The sequence below is a fragment of the Cetorhinus maximus genome, chromosome 17 (assembly GCF_964194155.1).
Source record: "Cetorhinus maximus chromosome 17, sCetMax3.hap1.1, whole genome shotgun sequence".
In the NCBI taxonomy this organism is placed as follows: domain Eukaryota; kingdom Metazoa; phylum Chordata; class Chondrichthyes; order Lamniformes; family Cetorhinidae; genus Cetorhinus; species Cetorhinus maximus.
The window spans coordinates 24,572,604-24,595,637 of NC_135895.1; the positions used below are offsets into that span (position 1 = coordinate 24,572,604).

The window sequence follows — 23,034 nt, forward strand, 5'->3', positions numbered from 1 at the left end:
TCAAACATTCCTGCCACCAACCACATGATCCTACCATGAGACACATTTCCCACTCGTTCCAGTCCAGTGTTTCAAAGGAATGGTTCCCTCTCTGACATCCTAGTCCACTCATTCATCACCACTAATCCTTACTCACTTTTCCATATGAGCGTCCATTCACTTTGCCCAACACCACCGTCCAAGGCCCCAAGCTCCTTCCAGGTGAGTAAATGGTTAACTTGTCCTTCTTCCAATCTAATGTTAGGACCCAGATCTTCCAGTCTGCAGATGGTCAGAAACCAGACGTACTCCAGAGATGTGCTACAGGACACTTCAGAAGTCCCAACACAAGGACTCTGCAGGAAGTTTCAACTTTTGATGGGCAATTCCCCTGCAACCAGAACCCTCCCAAAAAAAGTCTCCAACTCTGTGCTAGGGTCAGAGACTTTGGACATTCCGACCTACTTACCTGTGTAATTACCCAGAAATCATTAGACAGGAAAACGCCATGCATAACTCCTGGCTAACTATACAACTGACTCCCTCCGACACTTTCCCCACCACCACCACCCCCCTGGACTTTGCCACCCTGCTGCCCTAATAAATCATAATCATATTTTCTCTATCACCAATCTTCGTGTTCTATCCTACTGTCAAGACACACTCACCAGAGATGGCAGCAGATGGGTATGTTGTTGGAGTCCCTGGGAATCCCCAACATTGCTTCTGGACCCCATGATGTTTCATGGCATCAGATGAAACATGGGCAAGGAAATCTTATCCTGATGATTACTACTGGTCAGGCAGTACTCCTCCATGATGAGCACCACTTGGAAGAAATACTGAGGGTAACACAGGCACAGAATGTCATCTTGTGAAAATGTCAATGTCCATCACCATGAATGATTCTGTTAACACCACTACTGACCGGACTGGCTAAGTTCTGACAACATAACTGTCAGACTGGGCCAAAAGCAGGTAGTAAGAGAACCAACATGAGGGGAGATCTAACTTGGCCTCGTCCTTGCCAAACTACATGTCTCAGGTGCATCTGTCCATTCTGGTATTGGTAGGAGTGACCACCGCATGGTCCTCTCAGAAAATCGCAACTTCATAATGAGGACAACAACTTTGTGTTGTGTGGCACTGCCACCTTACTATTTGGGATTAAGTCAAAACAGACCTATTCATTCAAAACTGGGCATCCATGAGGCATTATGGGCTATCAGCAACAGAATTTTATCTCTCCACAATCTGTAACTACTTGGCCCCGGTACTTCCGTCACACTACCATTACTGTTAAGCCAAGATATTGATGATGGTTCAATGAGGAGTGCAGTAGAGCATTACAGGAGCAGCACCAGGCATACCTAAAAATGAGATGCTAACCTCGTGAAGTTATAAACCACATGCATGCTAAACAGCGAAAGCTGCATGCTGTGGATAGAGCTAACCAATTCCAGAACCCTCGGATCAGATCATTGCTCTCCAGTCCTCCCACATCAGTTGTGAATGTTGTTGTATAATTAAACAACTAATAGGAGGAGGAGAAGGCTCCAGAAACATCCTCATTCTCAATCATGGCAGAGTCCAGCATAGGAAGGCTGATGCATTTGCATCTATCTTCAGTCAGAATAGCTGAATGGACGATCCATCTCTGCCTCCTCTTGATCTGCATCATCACAGATGACAGTAAAGGCTGAGATAGACACATTTTTAATCAGTACGAGAATCAGTGGGGAAAAGGCAGGAAAGTGAAGTTGAGGATTATCAGATCTGCCATGATCTCATTGAATGGCAGAGCAGACTCAATGGACCGAATGGCTTACTTCTCCTACTTATGGTCTTATGAGTAAGCCAGTTTGATTCACTCCAAATGATTCATGAAACAGCTGAGTGCCCTGGATGTAGCAAAGGCTATGCACCCTGCAAACTTGTGATCCAGAACTAGCTGCACTTCTAGCCAAACTGTTCCAGTACAGCTAAACACTTGTATCTGCCTGACATGGAAAACTGCTGAGATATGCCCAGTCCACAAAAAGCGGCCCAAATCCAATTACCACCCATCAGTCCACCCTCAGTTATCAGCAACACCTGATGGAAGGTGTTGCCAACAATGCTTTCAAGTGGTACTTATTCAGCAGTAACCTGTTGGCTGATGCTCAGTTTAGGTTCTGCCAGGATCACTTGGCTCCAGTCTTCATTACAGCCCTGATCCAAACACGGACCAAAGAGCTAAAATCCAGAGCTGAGGTGAAAGCAACCGTCCTTAACATCAAGTTAGCATTTGACTGAGTATAACATCAAGGAACCCTAGTAAAATTGTAGTCAGTGGGAATCGGCAGGCTGAGGGTGGGGAAGAATCTCTGCTGGCTGAAGTTATACTTAGCACAAAGGAAGATGGTTGTGGTTGTTGGAGTCCAATCATCTCGGCCCTAAGACACTGTTGAAGGATTATGTCACGGTTGTGTCCTAGGCTCAATTATCCTCTGCTGTTTTATCAAGCACCTTTCCTCTATCATGTCAGAAATGGTGTGGGTTTTTTTTTTTGATGATGATTATTGCAGTGTTCTGCTCCATTCACAATATTCAGGCAAGTAATATTTAGGCCACACAACTGCCATACAGTGACTATCTCCAACAAGAGAAAGTCTGACCACCTCCCTTGATATTCAATGATATTCCCTCCCATTGTGAATACCCCATCAGCAACACTGGGGTGCATTATTGATCAGAAACTTGTGGCTGGTCCATTTAAGTACAGTGGCTACAAGAGCAAATCAAACCTTGGGTGTTCTGCAGTAGTTAGCTCGCTTCCTGACTCCATCATCTACAAAGCATAAGGTGGGAATGTGATGGAATACTGTCCACTTCCTGAATGAGTGGATCTCCAACACCACTCGGAGCTTGGTACCATCCTGGGCAAAACAGCCTACTTGATTGGTACCCCACCTACCACCTTAAACATTCACTCTGCTCAGTACTGGTGCACAGAATTAACAATGCCTACCATCTATTAGATACACTGCAACAATCACCAAGGCTTCTTCGACAGCATCTTGCAAACCCCAAACTCTACCTACTAGAAGCACAAGGGCATCAGGAACATGGGAACACCACCAACTACAAGTTTTCCTCCAAATTTCCCATCATCTGATTTTTAAAAAAATGTTTATTCCTTCATCTGCAGCTTAAAATTCTGGAACTTTTTCCCTAACAGCACTGTGGGTGTGCAGTGTTTCAAGAAGGCAGCTCACCTGCACCTTCTCCAGGGAAATTAGGGATGGGCAATGCTGACCTTGCCAGCGATGCACACATTCCACAAACAGATAAATGAACAACTCCCAGACATTATGCTGAGAGAAAAGGTAGCTAACTACAGATATCTACACTCCTCCTTCTAATAAAACTTTGTGACTGGACTGTATAGCAGGTGCTGAAGTTCAATTTAATCTGCAATTGCTGCCGTTATTCATGCCGTAACTATGTTTCTCACCAGACTACAAATGTCAGCCAGCATTACAAGCTAGTCCCAGTCTGCCTGGAAAGCAGTGCACTATTACACTGTACCAGATACGTCTGTTTTAATATTTGTAAACACTGAAATTTTATCACAGGGCTTTTAGATATACTAAATCATTATGGTGTATATATATATCTTCACATAGCTGGAGGACTTGAAATTTACAATTGGAAAAAGCTGAGTTCATCATCATCACTAATATTGAATATCACATTCCCTTTCATCCATGCTATAACCTGGGAAAGAAGCTAGCATTTGAGATGAGGACAAGTTGCATTAGCAAAGGATCAACATTTATTGGTATGTAGGGTTGTAGAAGTCTGGAACTGTCTCCCACAAAAACCATTAAATGCTAGCTCAATTAATAATTTTAAATCTGCAATTCATGTTTTTTTTTGCTTGGCAAGGTCATAAAAAGATATGGAGCTGAGACATGGGAATGGAGTTTAGATACGTTGATCTCATTGAATGATGGAATAGAATCCATGACTGAATGGTTTACTCCTATTCCTGTGTTCCTATGTAGTCATTTAGAAAACCAGCTATAGAACTGCACCTCCTGTTCAAAAAAAGGTATATAAAGAATGAGAGTTAGGAGCAGGATTAAGCCATTCGGCCTCTTAAGCATGCTATGCTATTTGATAAGATCGTGGATGACCTGATTGTGGCCTCCATTCCTTGGATTAATTTGTTCATTTATTTAGATTCTCGCTTGTTTCATCAATGTTTGCTAATTCTGTTGCTGTTTATCCAAATTTCTGAGAATTATGCCTTTAAAGGTATTCTTTTTTTTGAAAAATATACTTTATTCATAAAATATCTGAATGAACATTACAAAACATTTCTAAATTGCCATCACAAAAAGTGTAATCAGATTCAACTTTTACACATGGAGCACGAGGTGCTTCAATACAATCAATGAATATTAGTCATTTCAATATGGTCATTACAGTCAGACAACTCCAATACCATTGCACTATCAACATAGATCATGTTGCACTCTGAGGTGCTTCAATACAATTATAATACAATTAGTATTCAATGCATGCATTTATTGTGAGCCGTACAGCCCGAGGAGTCTATACCTTTCCCAGCCCCTGGGTGCACTCTGGCAGAAAAGTCTTAGATAGCAACCTTTCCCCGCCGGGCTTTTGCGGCAGCTGCCCCAAGCTTTACTGCATCCCTCAGCACATAGTCCTGGACCTTGGAATGTGCCAGTCTGCAACACTCGGTTGGGACAACTCTGCACTGGAAGACAACAAGTTTCAGGCAGACCAAAGAGCGTCTTTCACCGAGTTGATGATCCTCCAGCTGCAGTTGATGTTTGTCTCGGCGTGTGTCCCTGGGAACAGCCCGCCTGTTTCTCCTAGTGCCACACAAACATTTCAAATTCAATCAGTTTGCTTCGGCTGTCCCTGATTTCCTTGTATTCCTCCGTGCACATCAAGTTGAAGTTGATTACTTTGTAGTTCTATTTCCTAGGTGCACCAGAATTTCCATTTCCTGTATCTCTAGTCACTTGCTGTTATGTAGTTGAGAAATGCGCTGCCCCCCCATAATTTCCCAGGGCACTAGATCATGAAGATTTCATTGCATTAACTGGCTTGGATTATATTTGTAGATTGGAATCTACACTATTGTAGCCAACATAACAAAGAACTTTTGCATGCTGATGGAACTGACGTATATCTGATTTGTTTTTATTTTTGCTTTGCTAAAGGGAGGTTAATGAAATAGATTCCAAATTCCAATTACAAGTTAACATAGATCCTTGGTCACCTTGTGATCCGTCTTTCAGTGACCAGCAGCTCAAAGATACAAATAGTGTAGTTACACAAGCCACCAAGGATATCAAACCAAATGGTGTTGTGAGAACAGAGAGCCAGTACTGGCAACTCTGCACAGTATTATTAAATGTGATAAGATAGTGAGTGCTTGAAGGCTATTTTATTGTGATGATATCACTTCTGAACCTGATCCTGCCCTCACTGCACTTTCAGGTTATGACTGGTGTGTTCAACATGGAAATTATCACTCCCTGGCTGAATATGCTCCAGACTGAAAAGACTCCTCATAAAGATGCTCAATTTTTGATTGTGAAATGTATAAAACTTGCAAATTATAGTCTTTTAATACATGCAAAATGTATTCAACTACATCCTCCTTAAAGCAAAATCAGGAAATTTAAAAAAAAACCTGGTCCTCCAAACCAAATAAAACAGCTCAAAATGTAACCTTTTCTGTTTTTGTTGCACTTTGGTGCACTGAAATTAAATCAAGAATCATCTAAAGTTAGCGCTTCAATTAAATCTCCTTTGCTTTCAGAAAACTCCTGCAGCACCATTCTAATTACTCAATGTATAAAAGTATATTAAATAGCATGGGTAAGGTAAAGCCCAGATTATTACATCATAAGTCAAAAAAACAAGGCAGGACAGGGGATCAATAATGAAAATGAGTGAAAGGTAAATTTGGAATAAGTATTAAGAATAACTTCTACTCAAAAAGAATTGTTTCAGCTCGTATGACACAGCAGTTGGCAAAGGCTGAGTTGTTTAAATCCCAGAGGGAAACTTTAAACAACTGTCATAACCTATATTTTCAATTGGTATGTTTGAGATGCAGCTCTGAATTCAGGAATAAAACCACCAAGCCTCAAGAGGTTTTTTATATAAAACTAAATTAAACGTTTATTAATTTAGCAACAAATTGAACACATATACAAATTAATAACTTTTTAAACAAATCCCCAAATTAATCACTCCCAGGTAAATCTTCAAGGCAACGATAACCCATAGACTTTAAACAGACACCAGGCAAAGCACATTAGACCTTACAAATTCAAAATGAAGTCCCTTGCAACTTGGTTCCTTTTCAGACAAGTTATAGGCTTACAGGCTGGTTAGATCTTAAATGCCTCTGCCTTATACACAAATTCCTTTCTGTTTATACCTAGCTTCCCCTTTGAATGTAAATTTTCCATTGTATTCCTAGGTTTTAAATTTTACTTCTCATAACAATCCTTTGATTCCACCAATTTTACTAGTAATATAGACACACTGCTTGGCATCTCCCAGCTAGGTGCAAGATTTTACCCATTCCTTTGAATGATTTATTCAATAAATGCAAATTTGCACTTAACCTTTTTTTAACTTCCTTACGTTTATCTAATTAACATCTCAAACTACTATACATCAAAGCACCCAGACTAACTGGCTTTAATCCAATTAAGACACAGACACACAGACCCTACTAATCCAATTTAAAAATAATTTCCAATAACATTATAGACATTAATATCTCTTCATGACACAGCAAACTCATTCTGTAATTTAAAGCACATTTAGGTACCTGTATATTGGAGGGATGGAACTTGGCATGATAGTGACCTGTTCTCATTCCTAACTTCTTACCCAGGTACAAAATGAGGTCCCTTGCAACCTGGTTCCTTTGAGACACAGTTGTAGGCTTACAGGCTGGTTAGATCTTAAATGCCTCTGCCTTATACACAAAGGTAGTGTTCCTACCATACTGCAAGTTCCCCACTGCCACAACAGCTCATAGGACAGGATTTTACTTTTGGCATGCTTGAACGGGCCTGATACGTTGGAACGTAAAATGACGCATGATGACGTCGGGTGTGTGTCCCGACGTCATCGCTCAGTCTTGCGATGTTTTGTTTGGTGGGCGCGCACCGGAGTCGGCTGCGCGCCTGCTGAGAATTGATAGGCCGTTTAAGACCATTAAACAGGTAATTAACATGAATGTTACGCTGCCCGTCCAACCTAACGGTTGGCAGGCAGGCGAAAAGGCCAAGTGGCCTTTATGTTTTTTAGGAAACCTCGTCCACGAGCTGGATGAGGTTTCCTAAAGCTTTTACGAATTAAATGAAAACTTTTTCTGAAAAATGAAAACCTGTCCCATCTCATGTTACACAGTCACGTGAGGGGACATGTTTCATTAAATTTTTATTGCATTTATTTTTTATTTTAAAAAGTGCTTCAATCTCTGAGGCAGCTCTGTGTCTCAGGGATTGAAGCGTTCTTTCGCGCGCATGCCCTGACTCTCTCCTCACCCCCCCCCCCCCGCCCACACAGGTAATGCTGAGCGCTACTGGATGCGTGTTATGCTGGGCGGGCCTTAGTTGGCCTGCCCACTTAAAATGGCGTGCAGCCAATCGCGAGCAGCTCTCGGCCCCGTTTCCGACCCGCCCGTCTGACGTGGAGAAAATTCTCCCCCTGGTCTCGGTAATGATGACCATGAAAGTATCATTGGTTGTTGTAAAAAAAAAAAAACCACCTGGTTCATGAATGTCCTTTTTAGGGAAGGAAATCTACCATCCTTACTGGCCTGGTCTACATGTGACTCCAAACCCACAGAAATGTGATTGACTCTTAACTGCCCTCTGAAATGGCCTAGCAAACCACTCAGTTCAAGGGCAATTAGGGGTAGGCAACAAATGCTGGCCTTGCCAGCGACACCCATATCCCATGAAAGAAATTTTTTAAAAAATGTATAATACAGAAGGGGGCCATTCAGCCCATCAGGTCGACACTGGCCCTTTCAAAGAATAAGTCTTTCACACAATATTGGTGAATCACAAAAGTGGATGCACAAATAGATGCAGATGACTTTTTTTTAAAAATAGTATAAATTGTTTTCAATCCTTAGTAAGGATGAACAATTTTAGTCCACTGGATGCAGTTAGGTACCAAATAATGGGAAGTAATTGGACTTTTTAACACCTGTTTAAAAAGCTTACCTTTTTGTAAAATTGACCAAGAGCTGACAGAATATTTTTAAAGAAATTGCAAAATAAAATGGCTTCTTTTCTCATTTTGCAACTAGACAGACTGCATTTTTCACGAGTAATGCAGTACACAGAGAAACTCTCTATATAACTAAAGCAGAAAAAAACCTTTCCTGCTATAGTGACTCCTGTTTGACTCAAAACTACTGAAATGTCATTCTTACATTAACAGAACAAATACAAACTGGCTTAGTTACAAAACATGATGATGAATTTTCAAAAAACATACTGGCAGCAATTCTTCACTACAGGAGCCATGCCCGTGATATTTGAATTGTTGGTATGAATACCTAATCCTACTAGAGCAATCCAGTCGGCAGTTCTTGAGCTTTCTTTGCAATTAGTTTAGTTTCCATAGTACTTTTTCTCTAGTGATAGTTATTATATTTATTTCCTCCCCCCCACCCACCACCACACCCCCTCCCCCCACCACCCCCCTTCCACTTTTGCCCCTTGATTATTTAGTATTTTTGGAATGCTGTTAGTGTCTTCTACTGTGAAGACTGATACAAAGTATTTATTGATCTCCTCTGCCATTTCCTGGTTCCTCATTATTATTTCCCCAGCCTCATTCTCTGAGGGGTCTATGTTCACTTTGGTCTCTCTCTTCCTTTTTAAATATTTAAAGAAGCTCTGACTATCTGTTTTTATATTACTTGCTAGTTTACCCTCAAAGTTTATTTTCTCCCTCTTTATTATTTTTTGGTCATCTTTTATTGGTTTTTAAAACTTTCTCAATCCTCTGGCTTACCACTAATCTTTGCCATATTGTGTTTTTTTTCCTTTCATTTGATACTATCCTTAACTTGGTTAACCATGGTTGGTTTAAATATGAATGCGACTGATTACCATGGTTGCTGTCACAATAAGAGCTCAGTGCTAACAATAACTTTGTGTGACTCTGGCCCAAATGGATTTAAACAGTAAGGTTGGGTATATATTAACTAATAACAGTGTTGTTAAACAACTGTTCCACAGTATGACTTTAAATGACAGGCATTGATGCAACCTGATCTTCCTGCAAATACTAAGATAATTGGACGTTGCCTTGTGATCCACAAAGAACATGGATTTTCAATTGTCCTGAGAGCTCTCTAAAGTTTGAGAAGGCAGAGGGTCTGTCTTTAAATTATTTGGCCACCTTAGGCTGCACATCCACATCCCTGCTCTTATCTTCTAATTATTTTTCCCAGCAAGCTGACGCCAGCTACCAAGCAAGGTGAGCTGTTTGCATAACTTATCCTCTGCCTTCATTGATCTTGCAAGCTTGTTTATGCCTTCTGGAATGTGTAGGCTATACAAGTGTCTGGGTCTTGCAGCTTGTTTCCAAATAAAGTTCATTGTCTGTAAGACCAGCTAGTGCGCTTCAACAGTAGCAACAACTTTTACATATGTATAGCTACTTTGATGTAATAAAACATCCCACAGCACTTTAAAAGAGCATTGTAAAACACAATATTACACTGGGCCACATAATATATAAGGTCAGATGATCAAAAGCTGGGCCAAAGAGGTAGGTTTTAAGGACGCCTAAAAGGAGGAAAGTGTGCCAGAGAGTTGTGGAGAGGGTATTTCGGAGCTTAGTGCCTAGGTGATTGAAGGCACAGCTGCCAGTGGTGGAGCAATTAAAATCGGCAAGGACATTTTAACTTGTATATTGATAGGGTCTGATGGGGTAATGGTCAGTAGTCATAAACCCCCTCAACCTTCTACACAAAATACATTTATGCAACCTTCCCTGATAATTTAGCCCCCTGAATCCTAGTGATGTTCTGGTGGTAGAGCTGTGCCATCCTTCGTTTTGCTTCTTTATTCACACCCACGGAGGCCAGGCTTGGCTCCCCTCTCCTACCACTGACCTATCCTCTAGCTAAAGTATCTGGAGCTAACCAATGACTGGGTTTAAATCATGTTAATAAATATTCTAACATTATGAAAAATCTTTTGTTTAGAATATGAAATTAAGTTTTTAAATCAGTTGAAGAGTTGGCTTCATTCAATTGGAAGGCATTTATGTTCAGATCCCACCTGAGGATAAGATAATTTAAAGGGAGAGCTGCATTGTCAGAGATGCCATCTTTTGGGCATGCATTAAATCAAAGTTCTGTCTGCCTATTCAGGTGGAAATATGTCCTGTGGCACTGATTTGTATAAAACTTAGGGGGCTTCGGTTAACATTCATCCTCAATTAACAGCACCATCAAAACAGATTAATGAGTCACCTCTTGTATGGTGTTCGTGAGATATGACTGTCATGTTTGTCTGTACAATAAAATTAACTACTCTTCCAAAAGAACCTAATGAGGCTATGAAGCCAATTGGGTTATCCCGAGGCATGAAAGATGCTTATATAAATGCAAAATCTTCCCTTGATGTCTAAAGACAACCAAATTTGCAACTGAGAAAACTTTGCTCGAAATAAAACCTTGGTTTTAGTTATGAAATTGATATTACTGACTTAAGTGCTATATTAATTTATTTGAACATATAAATGAGTAATAACTACTTTTTCTTTTTAACAGGCTATAATATGATACATTTTACTCCATTACAAACTCTTGGACTATCCAGATCATGCTATTCCTTAGCAGACCAGTTGGAACTAAACCCTGATTTTTCTCGGCCTGATAAAACTTACACTTGGAGTGATGTTGCGAGGCTAGTGGAAAAGTTAAAGAAGGAATGGAATGTACTCTGCATTACAGATGTGGTCTACAATCATACAGGTACTGAATTAATGGAAAAATTCCAGTGATATTATAAAATCTACATTTGTCAGGTTGAGGGAAGAAAGAAAGAGAACCAGTTAAATTAGATCTAATACAGGTATGAGTTATGTAAATTGCCTGTGTATGTGTAACTGTATCAGTCAATATTGTTTTAATATCTTAATTGTGCAACTGCACACACGTAGGCATTACTCTATTATCGCTCTTAAGCAAAGGCAAAGCTTACCTATAAAGTCATCTAATTTATGGCAAAAGAGATCCAAGATATGTTTTCCCTCGCACAGTCTAGTCTTATTCTGGCCAGGGGTTTACATTATGCTGTAACTCCACATCCGCATTTTGTTCATAGGCATTGCCCAAGAGGTTTTAGCAAATTATGGGTTATGATAACATCAAGAACATATATTTATACTGTGTCTTTAACTTAATAAAATTCCCTGAAGTGCATTATAAAACGAAGTACAGCACTGAGCCATATAAGGAGATGTTAGGTCAGATGACCAAAAACTTGGACAAAGTGGTAGGTTTTAAGGGGCGTCGCAAAGGTGAAAACTGAGGTAGAGAGGCGGAGAGGTGTAGTGAGGGTATTCCAACTCGGGGCCTAGGGAGCTGAAGATGTGGCTATTGATGTTGGAGTGATTGAAAGCTGAGAAGTATGAGAGGTCAGAATTCGAGAAGCGCAGATATTTTAAAAGTTTGTGGGGCTGGAGGAGATGACAGCGATAGGAGGGTGAGGCCATGGAGGGATTTGAAAACAAAGATGAGAATTTTAAAATCAGAACGTTGCTTGACAGGGAACCAATGTAGATCAGTGAGCCAAGGTGATAGAGGAATGGGACTTGGTGTGAGTTAAGACACAGGCAGCAGAGTTTTGAATGACCCCAAGTTTACATATGTTAGAATATGAGAGATACAGCCAGCTGTGCGTTGGAATAGTCAAGTCTGGAGATGGTAAAGGCATGAATGACGGTTTCAGCAGCAGATGAACTGAGATGGGTGAATTTTGGCAACATTAGGGAGAACTATAGGTGGCATTAATGATGACATGAATACGAGTTCAGTAGCTCATCTCGGGATCCAATGTGACACCAAGATTGCGATTGACTGACTCGATCTCCGACTGTTACCAGGGAAAGGGAAGGAATTGATAGCTAGTGAGCTGAGTTTCATGCAGTGGCGAAAATATTGGCTTCAGTCTTCCCAGTATCTAATTGGAGGAGATTTCTGCTCATCCAGTAAAATAGGATATAGGAACTGGAAACTTTTTTTATACATTCATGGGATGTGTGCATCCCTGGCTAGGCCAGCATTTATTGCCAATATCTAATTGCCCTTGAGAAGGTGGTGGTGAGCTGCTACCTTGAACTGCTCTAGCACACCTAATGGTGTAGGTGCAGCCAAAGTGCTGTTAGGGAGAGAGATCCAGGATTTTGACCCAGCAACAGTGAAGGAATGGCGATATAGTTCCAAGTCAGAATGGTGATTGGCTTGGAGGGGAACATGCAGGCGGTGGTGTTCCCGTGTGTCTGCTGCCCTTGTCCTCCTAGAAGGTAGCAGCCGTGGATTTGGGAGGTACTGTGTAAGGAATCTTGGTGAATTGCTGCAGTGCATCTTGTAGATGGTACACATGTTGCCACTGTTTGTCGGTGGTGGAGGGAGTGAATGTTTGTGGATGGGGTGTCAATCAAGCATGCTGCTTTGCCCTGGATGATAAGCTTGTGTTGTGGGAGCTCAGGCAAGTGGGGAGTATTCCATCACACTCCTGACTTGTGCCTTGTAAATAGTGGACAAGCTTTGGGGAGTCAGGAGGTGAGTTACTCGCCACAGGATTCCTAGCCTCCAACCTGCTCTTGTAGCCACAGTATTTATATGGCTAGTCCAGTTCAGTTTCTTGTCAATGGTTACCCCCAGGATGTTGATAGTGGGGGATTCAGCGATGGTAATGCCATGAATGTCAAGGGGTGATGGTTAGATTCTCTCTTGTTGGAGATGATCATTGCCTGACACTTGTGACATGAATGCTAGTTGGCACTTGTCAACTCAAGCCTGGATATTATCCAGATCTTGCTGCATATGGACATGGACTGATGCCTTAAGTAGTACGGCTATATTTATTTGACAAATTTATCACTTGTCAATATCAGTCTCCTTTCTTTAAAGCACCATTTTCATTCTTGATCCAGTGCAGCTATCAGTGGAAATCTTTCCTTTTCTAAAAAATGAATTGGGGCCTGAAACTCCTCCCTTAAATGAAATTAAGCCTCATTGCGTAACTGAACTGCAAAATTGTGTCTATTAGGTAGGTACTTCGAAATTAATTTATTTTTATTCATTCATGGGATATGGGCTTTGCTGGCTAGGTCAGCATTTATTGCCCATCCCTAGTTGCCTTTGAGAAGGTGGTGGTGAGCTGTCTTCTTGAACCACTGCAGTCTATGTGATGTAGGTACACCCACAGTGCTGTTGGGGAGTTCCAGGATTTTGACCCAGTGAGAGTGAAGGAACGGTGATACATTTCCAAGTCAGGATGGTGAGGATTTATTTTGCTTTGTACCAGTTCCCAACTATTAGCTCTAGAATTAAAATGCACTACAAAAATCCAAGGGTTGTACCACAGTGCCTTGCCTGCAAAACACTCAGACCTTAATTTGATTGCACATCTTATCTGAAAGAAACACTTGCATTTATCTGTGACTGTCATGACTTCAGGGCATCCCAGGATGCTTTACAGCTAATGAAGTGGTTTTATTGTAATGTAGGAAACATGGTAGGTAATTTTCACTCAGCAGGGTCTTGCATCCAGCCATGCAATAAATGACCAGATAATCTTTTTTAGTGATGTTGGTCAGGACAGCAGGGAGATCTTCTTTGAATAAGCCCCATGGGATCTTTTCCATCCACGGAGAGTGCAGATGGCATGGTGATGCCATCTTGGATAATGTGCTCAAGACTTTGGAATGGAGCTTGAAGCCACAATCTTTTGACTAGATGCTGAACATTCTGCAACTGAGTCAAGGCCAATATTTCCACAAGTATTGGATAATCCTCTACAGTGATATCCCAGGCTGCTAAATGACTCGTTAGCTACTCCTTCAACCAGATTATCTCTCAACATTATTGTGAAGGTAGAAGGAAAAGTCTTGAAAGTGATCAAGCTTTTGTTGACAATTTTGTGACCCCTTCTAACGTTTTTGATGCCCTAACATATTGATCTTTTGCAAAGTGTGCCCACTTGCGAAGTATCCCCTTGGATCCTGTTAAGTATACTTAACATTTGCAACTTAATTATCTTAACTGATTTATTCTATTTATACTTTAAGACCAAGAGATTGTGACTTTTAATCGAGGTGCATTAATTCAAATATGATGAACGTTATTATATACGTAAAGCTGGTTATTGCTGAGTTAATTTAGGGTGAGGGAGCTTGAACATTGCTATTTTCTGAAATAAGTTTTCAAAGCTAGTGAAACCTTCAAAAGCAATTCAGCATCAAAATTGTACTATCAAAAAGGGACTTGAGACTTTCAATTTAATAATTGGATTTGAAATAGTCATGTGTAGGCAATGCTTTTAAAAATGTCAAAGGTGGAATATCATCTATTTAAAGGGTAATGACTGAGTAGCAGCAGAGTACATTGGATGATGTTTGAGACTCAGTATTTGCGTTGACTGACCTTGTTTTATTTTTGTAAAGGTCAGGGTGCCAAATTAATTTGACACTCTGCTTTTTAAATGCCAAGTTAGAACTGATCTTCAGGTAATCAAGGATAAGTTAGTTGTGCAATTATGCAGTTTTTTTCTCATTGAATCAGTATTCTCAGTAATTCTGGGTTCTTGTGAATTATATAGGAAATATTTGAAGTTTGATTTTTATTTTTTGAGGTGTCTTATTCTTCACTTTCTTGTTAATATAGTTGGCTGGTGCTAAGATATGAAAGGTCAATTCATTTGTAATGTAAACTTGGTGATAAAGATTAGATAAGATTAATATACCAAGTTTATGGTTGCTTTAAAGATATAATTTACTTGTCTTCACTACCAGTCCAGTATAGTGAATTATAATTAACCATTTATAGTTAACCTAATATCTTTCTAGTTACAAAGGTGTGTGAGCTACTTTCCAGGCCTTAAGAATTTCTCCTAACTTAAGCAAATTTACAAAATTGCATTTCAGAGCAATTACTTTATCCTTATGGGAGCTGATCCCCTTCAATTTCTCACAACACCACCACACATACAGCTGTACACAAGCTTTTCAACAGCAGAGCTTGTAATTCTCTATCTTTTAAAATACGCATGAGACATGCGCTTCCCTGTTCTTACCTGTTGTGTGTTCCTGATTTTTATTGCTTGTTCTTTGGAGACTGTTCTTTCAGCAGCCTAACCGTAAGTTCTGGAATTCCCTCCATAAACGCCTCCACCTTTCTACCTCTCCATCAATTTGATGGTCCTTAAAACCTGCCTTGTCACCAGTCTTAATATCTCCTGCTATAACTTGGTGTCAGATTACATTTGATAACGCTGCTATGAAGGGCATTGGCACATTTTGCTGTGCTTTATAATTGCAAGTTAGTGTAATTTTTTCAAAGATAGGAATTGCTTTGTCATCTGATGTGCCAATGTGTACCTTAGCTAACCAGAGAATTAATTAGATAACAAGCATTTTTTCTAAAATAAAACAATTGCATGAAGGTTCTGTAGAACAAAACAGATCATCCTAAATTTGCCATTTGAGGCAACAGGACATTCTTTTCACAATGTAAATCAGTTTGATAGGGAAGAAAGTACACTTGCTGGGCTCAATATTTCAAGAAATAATTATAAAATGGGTTGAAATATCTCAAATATGGGTTATGGTTGAATTCATTTTCTATTTGTAGTTGATGATATCTAGTTTAATTTTACAAAACTTTAGAATATCTTGTCATGGACTAATGCCTAGCAGAGTTAGAAAAAAGTGCATTATGAAAATTTAGTTGAAGTACACCTTTTGACCTCGATCTATTTTTTTTTTACATAAGGAATGCTCAACATTTATTTTTACTTTTTTCTTCCCCTTTGCTCACTAGCTGCCAACAGTGGCTGGCTGAAGAAGCACCCAGAATGTTCCTACAACATTTTAAATTCCCCTCATTTGAAACCTGCCTGGCTTCTAGACCAAGCCTTGTGGCATTTAACTTGTGATGTGGCTGAAGGGAAGTATCAGGATAGGGGACTGCCTGCTCTTATTGAAAGTGGAAGCCACCTCGATGTAAGTACAAGACAATGTTCTTTCTCTGTGCCTTTCCTTTGCTCCTTCACATCCTTCCCTCATAAAGTGCTTTAAAAGAAAACACCTGAAGCCAATTAAATAATAAATAAATTTATCTTTTCCTTCAGAATTTTCTCTTGCTCTTCCAAATATTTTGACACTCAGGCTAGTATCTCAGCCAAGTGGCTGCTGTTATGTGTGAACTGCAACAGTAAGTGCGGGGAAGCTATTAAACAAAGAGAATTTTGGAATAGAACCATGTCACTAACGTGGATCTCCCATGCACTTCTAGTATGATGGATGGCATAGCAATTTATGGGGATGGAACCCCAGTTGCTTTTTTTTTTGATCCCTTATCCAGAAGACCAAAGCCTGTTTTAGCATGTCATGGTTGAGATCAACACAGGTTAGGATTGAATTTTGGGGTGTTCTCTTTGTAATTAGTAATATTTATATTTGTATACTTGGAATATAAATGCACTTGTGGGGAAAAAAATTAGGGGCCATAAATATGAGTCACTTACAGATCCAATAACGAATTCGGGAGAAGCTTCCTTATCCAGAGTATGGTATGAATGTGGAACTCTACCTCAAGGAGAATTTGTGACAAATGGCATGGATACATTTAAGTGGAAGCTAGATAAGTACATGGGCAAGGAAGGAACAGAAGCATATGCTGATCGGGTTAAATGAAGAGAAGTGGTAGGAGGTTCATGCAGTGCATCAATGGCAGCAAGGACCTGATGGACTGAATGTTCAGCACAGAAGCATACCATTCAATGTAATTCTGTGTAAATATCTGACAGGATGTAACTATGTTTTATTCTTTTGACAGTCTCTCCGCAGAATCATGTGGGACGAAATCTACCCTAAACTGCGGTTATGGGAATTCTATCAAGTGAATGTTAACAAAATCCTTGATGACTTTCGAGATGCACTCCAACATGGTACACAATGAAGATTATTATGTATTATACATTATTTGCTTTGAGAGCTGATTGGATGAGATACCAAGAATACATGCACATAGGAAAATTTATAGACTTTTAAATCTTAATGTTTCTAAAGCTAACAATTGTAACAATTTTGTTCTGTTTTTAAGGTGAGAAGAAAAAGTGTGACACCAAACAGCCTCTTAAGATTATCCAGGATCCTGAATTTAAGAGAAATGGCTGTGCTGTTAATATGAGCTTATTACTGAAAATGTTTGTGCCTCGTGGGTAAGTTATGCAAAATATGCTGAAGTAATGCCATTGGAGGAAGTAGATTACAAGTCTACTCCTGTTGAGAGTCCTTTTTTGTTTAAAATGCTTTAAATTATCTAGTAGTTTTAATTATGCAATTTAAATTTACACAGAAGGTTGTCTGTTCTGAGAAAAGATAGTTAGCAGGCAACTCAAGTCAGTAACTTCAAATTAAGCATAGATTGTAGAGTTTATTTTTTCAAATGGGGTGCCAGTCACTCCATTCCTGCCAAGAATTTGAAAATTCTCTGATCCGTGTGTTTGTGTTGTCAGTCAGATATGTTTGTCGTCTTATCTTTTGACCTAGTGAAAGTGAAATTGCCAGTTTCCAAAATTTACACACAATCCTATTAAAATATGTATTCCATTCAGCATATGCATGTAGAAATATAAAATTTCATGTATGTGAATATTTAAAATATTTTTGTTTTAACGCTTCTTTAAGCCAAGCCTTTGAGTCTCTGTATAACTAGCATTTATGCAAATAAATTTTGGTACATATAAATTAAACTGAATATATATAATGTACACTCATTCACAGTGAGTTTAAGTAAGTTGAATAAATTTTTTGATTTTATATAATCATTGTAAACTCCCACAACACAAGCGCAGGTTTTGCAGTTGCAATAATGGTGAAACTGTCAACGTTTGCCATTGTTACTCTGAAACTGACCACAACTTCTGGCTCCATAGATGTGCAATTAAATGCAGAAATCTAGAAGTCAATGGTAGTGATTCCCCACTCCTCTGCAGGATGTAGTGTTGAAGTTCTTGCAGGTGGAAATTGATTAGACATTGTAGATTTAACGTGAGCTTCAACTTTTAAATTATTGGCAACTCTAAAACCTTAAAGCCCTTGTCTTTTTGAATAAGAAACTCGTTTTAACTGTATAGAAAATGATAATTACTGCTAAATTATCCCCCTAACCTTCAAAAACTAATTTCAAATGTCAAATTTCTCCTTTATAAAAATTTCATAGATTTTTAAATTAATTGTTTTTTTCAGTTTGTTTGATACTTTAACTTAATCTCGTATATGTCTCAAATTGAATTTTACACAATTGTGAATGATACGACTTTCTTGTTATTTCCTGGTTTCTTGTTTGTGATAGTTCTTCAATGTTCAGGCTGCTTAGCCTGCTTGATGACATCATAGAAAAATGGAAAATTTATGGCATAGGAGGAGGCTATTTGGCCCATTGTGTCTATGCCAGTTGAAAAAAAGTTGTCCAGCCTAATCCCACTTATCAGCTCTTGTTCCACAGCCCTGTAAGTTACAGCACTTCAACTGCATATCCTTGGATCCCATTGGCTCTTACTTGCCTGATCAGTCTGCCATGTGGAACCTTTTTAAAAGCTTTCCTGAAATTGATTTAGACTAGATTTAGATGCTACCCTCATCGACCATTCTTGTTATCTCTTCCAAGAATTCAATCAAGTTAATCAGACATGATCGTTCCTTAATAAATCTCTACTTTTCTAAATTGCAATTTATTTTATTTTTTTTTTTCCATCATAACATGTAGGAAACTCTTTTGAGTTATCAACAGTCACAGATTGCAACTCTTTCGAGTACAATCACAGTTCTTGGTTTCCGGGAGTGGGACATGAACCCACAACCCTCTGATTCAAAGGCGAGGGTGCTATGAACTGAGCCACAGCTGACACCTCCATGCTGCATCTCAGAATTTCTTTCAATAATTTGTTTCAGCTGAGGTTAAGCTGACAGGCTTGTAATTACTCAGACTATCCCTTTCTCCCTTTTTAAACAACAGTACAATGTTAGCAGTCCTCCAACACCATGCCTACTGCTAGAGAGGATTGGAAAATGATGGTCAAAGACTGCTCAATTTCCTTCTTTGTTTCCCTTAGCAGCCTGGGATACATTTCATCTGGCCTGACACTTTTACTTGCTTTCAAAGATACTTAATACTTCTTCTCTGGTTGTTCATCCAATATTTCACAACCTTTCTCCTTAACTACAATAACTCTCGTTGCCTGTTTTGTGAAAACAGATGCAAAACATTCATCAAGAATCTTGCCCGCATCCCCCACATAAGTTACCTTTCAGCCTGTACTCTTACCTTAGTTATCCTCTTGCTCCTCATGAATTCCAAAAAGCTGGACAACAGCTAACAGGCTAACTGAACAAGAAAGTTATAAATTTCAGTTAGAGTGGAGATCTGCTTCTTTAATAACATGATTTTGTAATTACTGCAATTGAATGCTTAATGTTAAACATAATCAAATGAATAATCTGTTCCACATAGTCTTAGGGGGTGCTGCAGCTTATCATCACCTTTTTTTTTAATGTCTCTGTGTAATGGAGAACTTTCCTGAAGTAGCCCTTCTATAATGCGTTAATAGTTTTGTGATGGCTCTAAAAGAAAGAAAAATGAAACTTGCCTGAGATGAGATATGTTAAATAATAAGTAAATGGAATGTTTAAGAGGAGTTGAAATGTTTAGGAGAAGTTGTTAAGCTAAAGGATGGAAAGGCGCTGGGACTCAAGTGGATCCATCTGCCCTCTCCGGTGAACTTGAAAGATCCTACAGCATCCTCTGTCCTTAAACCCGAAAATGTCTTTTAAAAAAAAAACACTTTTTTTGAATCTCATCGACCTTTAACATGAAAAGTCGAGCTGTTTGTCTTGCGATTTTTGTGGTGAACATGTCAAAAATAAACTTATTACAGGCACTCTGTATTTATTGTTCAATGATACATCTCACTTTTCTAGCCATTTTTATTTAATTTAGACTAACCTAGACTTAGGCTGATGTAATGTAAGTTTATATGTGGTATCTGAAATCCAAAATGCAGTCGGCTCCAAAGGATTCGGATAAAGGGTACTGATCTGTACTTGAAAGAGCAAAAGAGTTCCTTTGTGATCTTGGCCAATATTTATCCATCAACCAACGTCACTAAAAGCAGATCATCTAGTCATTGTCTCACTGCTGTTTGCCCAAGGCCATGAAAGATGCTATGGAAATGCAAGCTCCCTGCTCACTAAACATGAGGCTTATGCTGGAAACTGTTCATATTTTCTCTTAAAAATTCTTTTTAAAGTAAAAGGCCAGATGAAATAGAAGAATGCTGCAACTGGGTCAGTAAAAAATTGGAAGAATTAAATATGGAACGCTATCAGGAAATGCATTGGCATCAGGAGCAGGCAAGTTTTACTTAATTTTTGCTCCTGTCCTGCATCCCCTAAGTGAACTTTAATCAGCTGATGTCTATTTTTGTTGTCATCAAGCAATTTAATACAGTTATGTACCTTCAGGCTGTGAACTGCACGTTGGGGACTGTAAGTTATGAGCGCCTGGCAGGCGATGGCCCCAAACTTGGACCGATAACAGAAAAGCATCCTCTAGTGACCAGGTACAGTGTTAAAGTCACTAAAAACCACCACACTCAAGCTCATTTAGTATGTAAAATTCTTTGTCGAATACTGCTACTTTTGTATGATGGTAATGCTTTCTATGGGATGACTAGTTTGATCTTTTGATGGCCTCCTGAGAAGCTGAGTGGAGAAATAAGGTACCTTCCAAAACAGATCATAATGGCAAGGTGATGTGTTCCATGTCCTGGGACTCTGCCCACAATTGCACTTTGTGATGCCCTCATCACCGTTTATGAAGCATATAATTGCATTGTCCATGCCCTGCATGGATTTGATTGAGTGACACTCACTGTCTTTCGGGAGGTTGAAGTGAGGGACCTCTGCTGCTGGGTCAGTGATGAGGTATTAGTTCTTTCTGCTACATGCATCCCACAATTCTCTCCACCTGGATAGTGGTTTGATATCAGCTGCATGAATATTAGCTGTTGTTTCCCAGAATAGCTGGCACAATTTTAAGTGCTTTCTTGCTGGGTATTTTGCGTCTTTGTGAATGGGAAGGTCAATGTTTGTCGCGACTTGTACCAAATCGTGGAGCAGGATGATGTCAGGTGAATATCAGATGCTGCAATGTGAGACAGCACCAAGAGCCACTCAGTTTATGTGGACTTGTGTCATTGACAGCTTCTACTTGGCAACTTTTTTTAGCTGAACATCCACAATCTTGGAGTGGTGGCTGCAGGACCATGAGGCAGACCATATTCTCCAGCAGAGTAGACTAGGGTCGTTGTTGCACTGCAAAGTGCCCTGGTTTTACCCATGACATTTGAGTGTTTTCAGACCAGGTTCATCCTGTTTTACCTTGAAAAAGAGTGAGACAATTTTATCCTATTGGAAAGCTTCTGTCACTGGTTCATTACTAGGTCTAAGTGTTAGATCAGCTTGAAAGATCACTAGTGCTGGCACTCTACTTACCTGTTAGCGAGCTGCCTGAATGCTTTCCTCAAAGGGACCTGGCATAATGGGTTGATCATTGGACTTTTAATTCTGGAAGCTGGGATTAACAGGATTGAAATCTACAAAGATTCTACACAAAATACATTTAGACAGTTTCTGCTCCATTCCCAAAAGGGAGGTCTGCAGAGAACTGTCCCTAATTTCAGTAAATGCAACTACTGCAGGGATATAGTAAGAAAAATGTACTCCTATTTTGGCTAGTTGTCGGATGAGCACATTGCATGTTTTGCTTGCTTCAGTAACAGAAAAGTTAGTGAATTTTCATCTTGTAAAGAAGTTGGCATTAAATATTAGAGATACAGTGTATTAAACCCTACAGGCTCAGGATACTCAGTCTAATTGTATGACTTCAGTGGGACCTATTTACTCTTCAAAATTAGTGTGTCTTGCCAATGCAGCCAAGTGCACTCTGAGCATGCACGAACTCCACGTCTTTTTAAAAATTATATGCTTTGCATGCAGATACTTCACATACGATTTTGAAGTGATGCCTTTGGAGCAGGAGGAGCCAATGATGTATCAACCAGAGAAAGCAGTGTATTTTATGGCCCATAATGGCTGGGTGATGGGTGATGACCCTCTAAAAAATTTTGCTGAGCCAGGTGAATTATTTGTACTTTCATGGATTATATTTTAATAGAACTGAAACAAAAAATGCATAAGGAATGTCATTTGGCCTGTTTTAGGTTATGCACTCAATAAGCGCCCCCACAAAGCCATCTAATTTTATTTAAATAGTTCCAAGGTTTTAACCTTCAGGACTCCACTGTATTGATCACTCTGTGCACTGAAGAACATTCTTGACAAAGTATGAAGGAGGACTTTTGAACATGGGTCTTAAATTTGGACTTTTACCAGTTTAAACTTATGTTCCTTTATCCTACTATTTCAAGGTCAAATTGTTGTCCCCGACTACACTTTTATCATGTAAGGATCATTTAAAATTTCCTGTCAAAGTTGTGTGTTAGTTACGAAAGGTAAATGAAACAGTGGTAGAAGAGTCAAGAGCCAGAGGGCACCGATTTGTAAGTGATTGGCTAAAGAGCCAGACGCCATGAGGAAGAATTTTTTTTGCACAGCGAGTTGTCAGGCTCTGGAATGCACTGTCTGAGAGCATGTTGGAGGCCGATTCAATTGTGGCTT

At 39.5% G+C, this 23,034-nt stretch overlaps 1 protein-coding gene across 2 annotated transcripts in view; it reads left to right on the forward strand.

Annotated features, from left to right (window-relative positions):
• agla (amylo-alpha-1, 6-glucosidase, 4-alpha-glucanotransferase a) overlaps nucleotides 1-23,034 on the forward strand; it is a 98,081-nt gene that overhangs the window by 17,503 nt on the left and 57,544 nt on the right. For both annotated transcript variants that reach the window (XM_078560844.1, XM_078560845.1), the window contains exons 5-11: nucleotides 10,835-11,038; nucleotides 16,112-16,293; nucleotides 17,129-17,240; nucleotides 17,396-17,513; nucleotides 20,604-20,706; nucleotides 20,818-20,915; nucleotides 22,354-22,493. In XM_078560844.1, coding sequence (XP_078416970.1) covers nucleotides 10,835-11,038; nucleotides 16,112-16,293; nucleotides 17,129-17,240; nucleotides 17,396-17,513; nucleotides 20,604-20,706; nucleotides 20,818-20,915; nucleotides 22,354-22,493 — 957 coding nt within the window. The remainder of the gene's footprint in view (nucleotides 1-10,834; nucleotides 11,039-16,111; nucleotides 16,294-17,128; nucleotides 17,241-17,395; nucleotides 17,514-20,603; nucleotides 20,707-20,817; nucleotides 20,916-22,353; nucleotides 22,494-23,034) is intronic.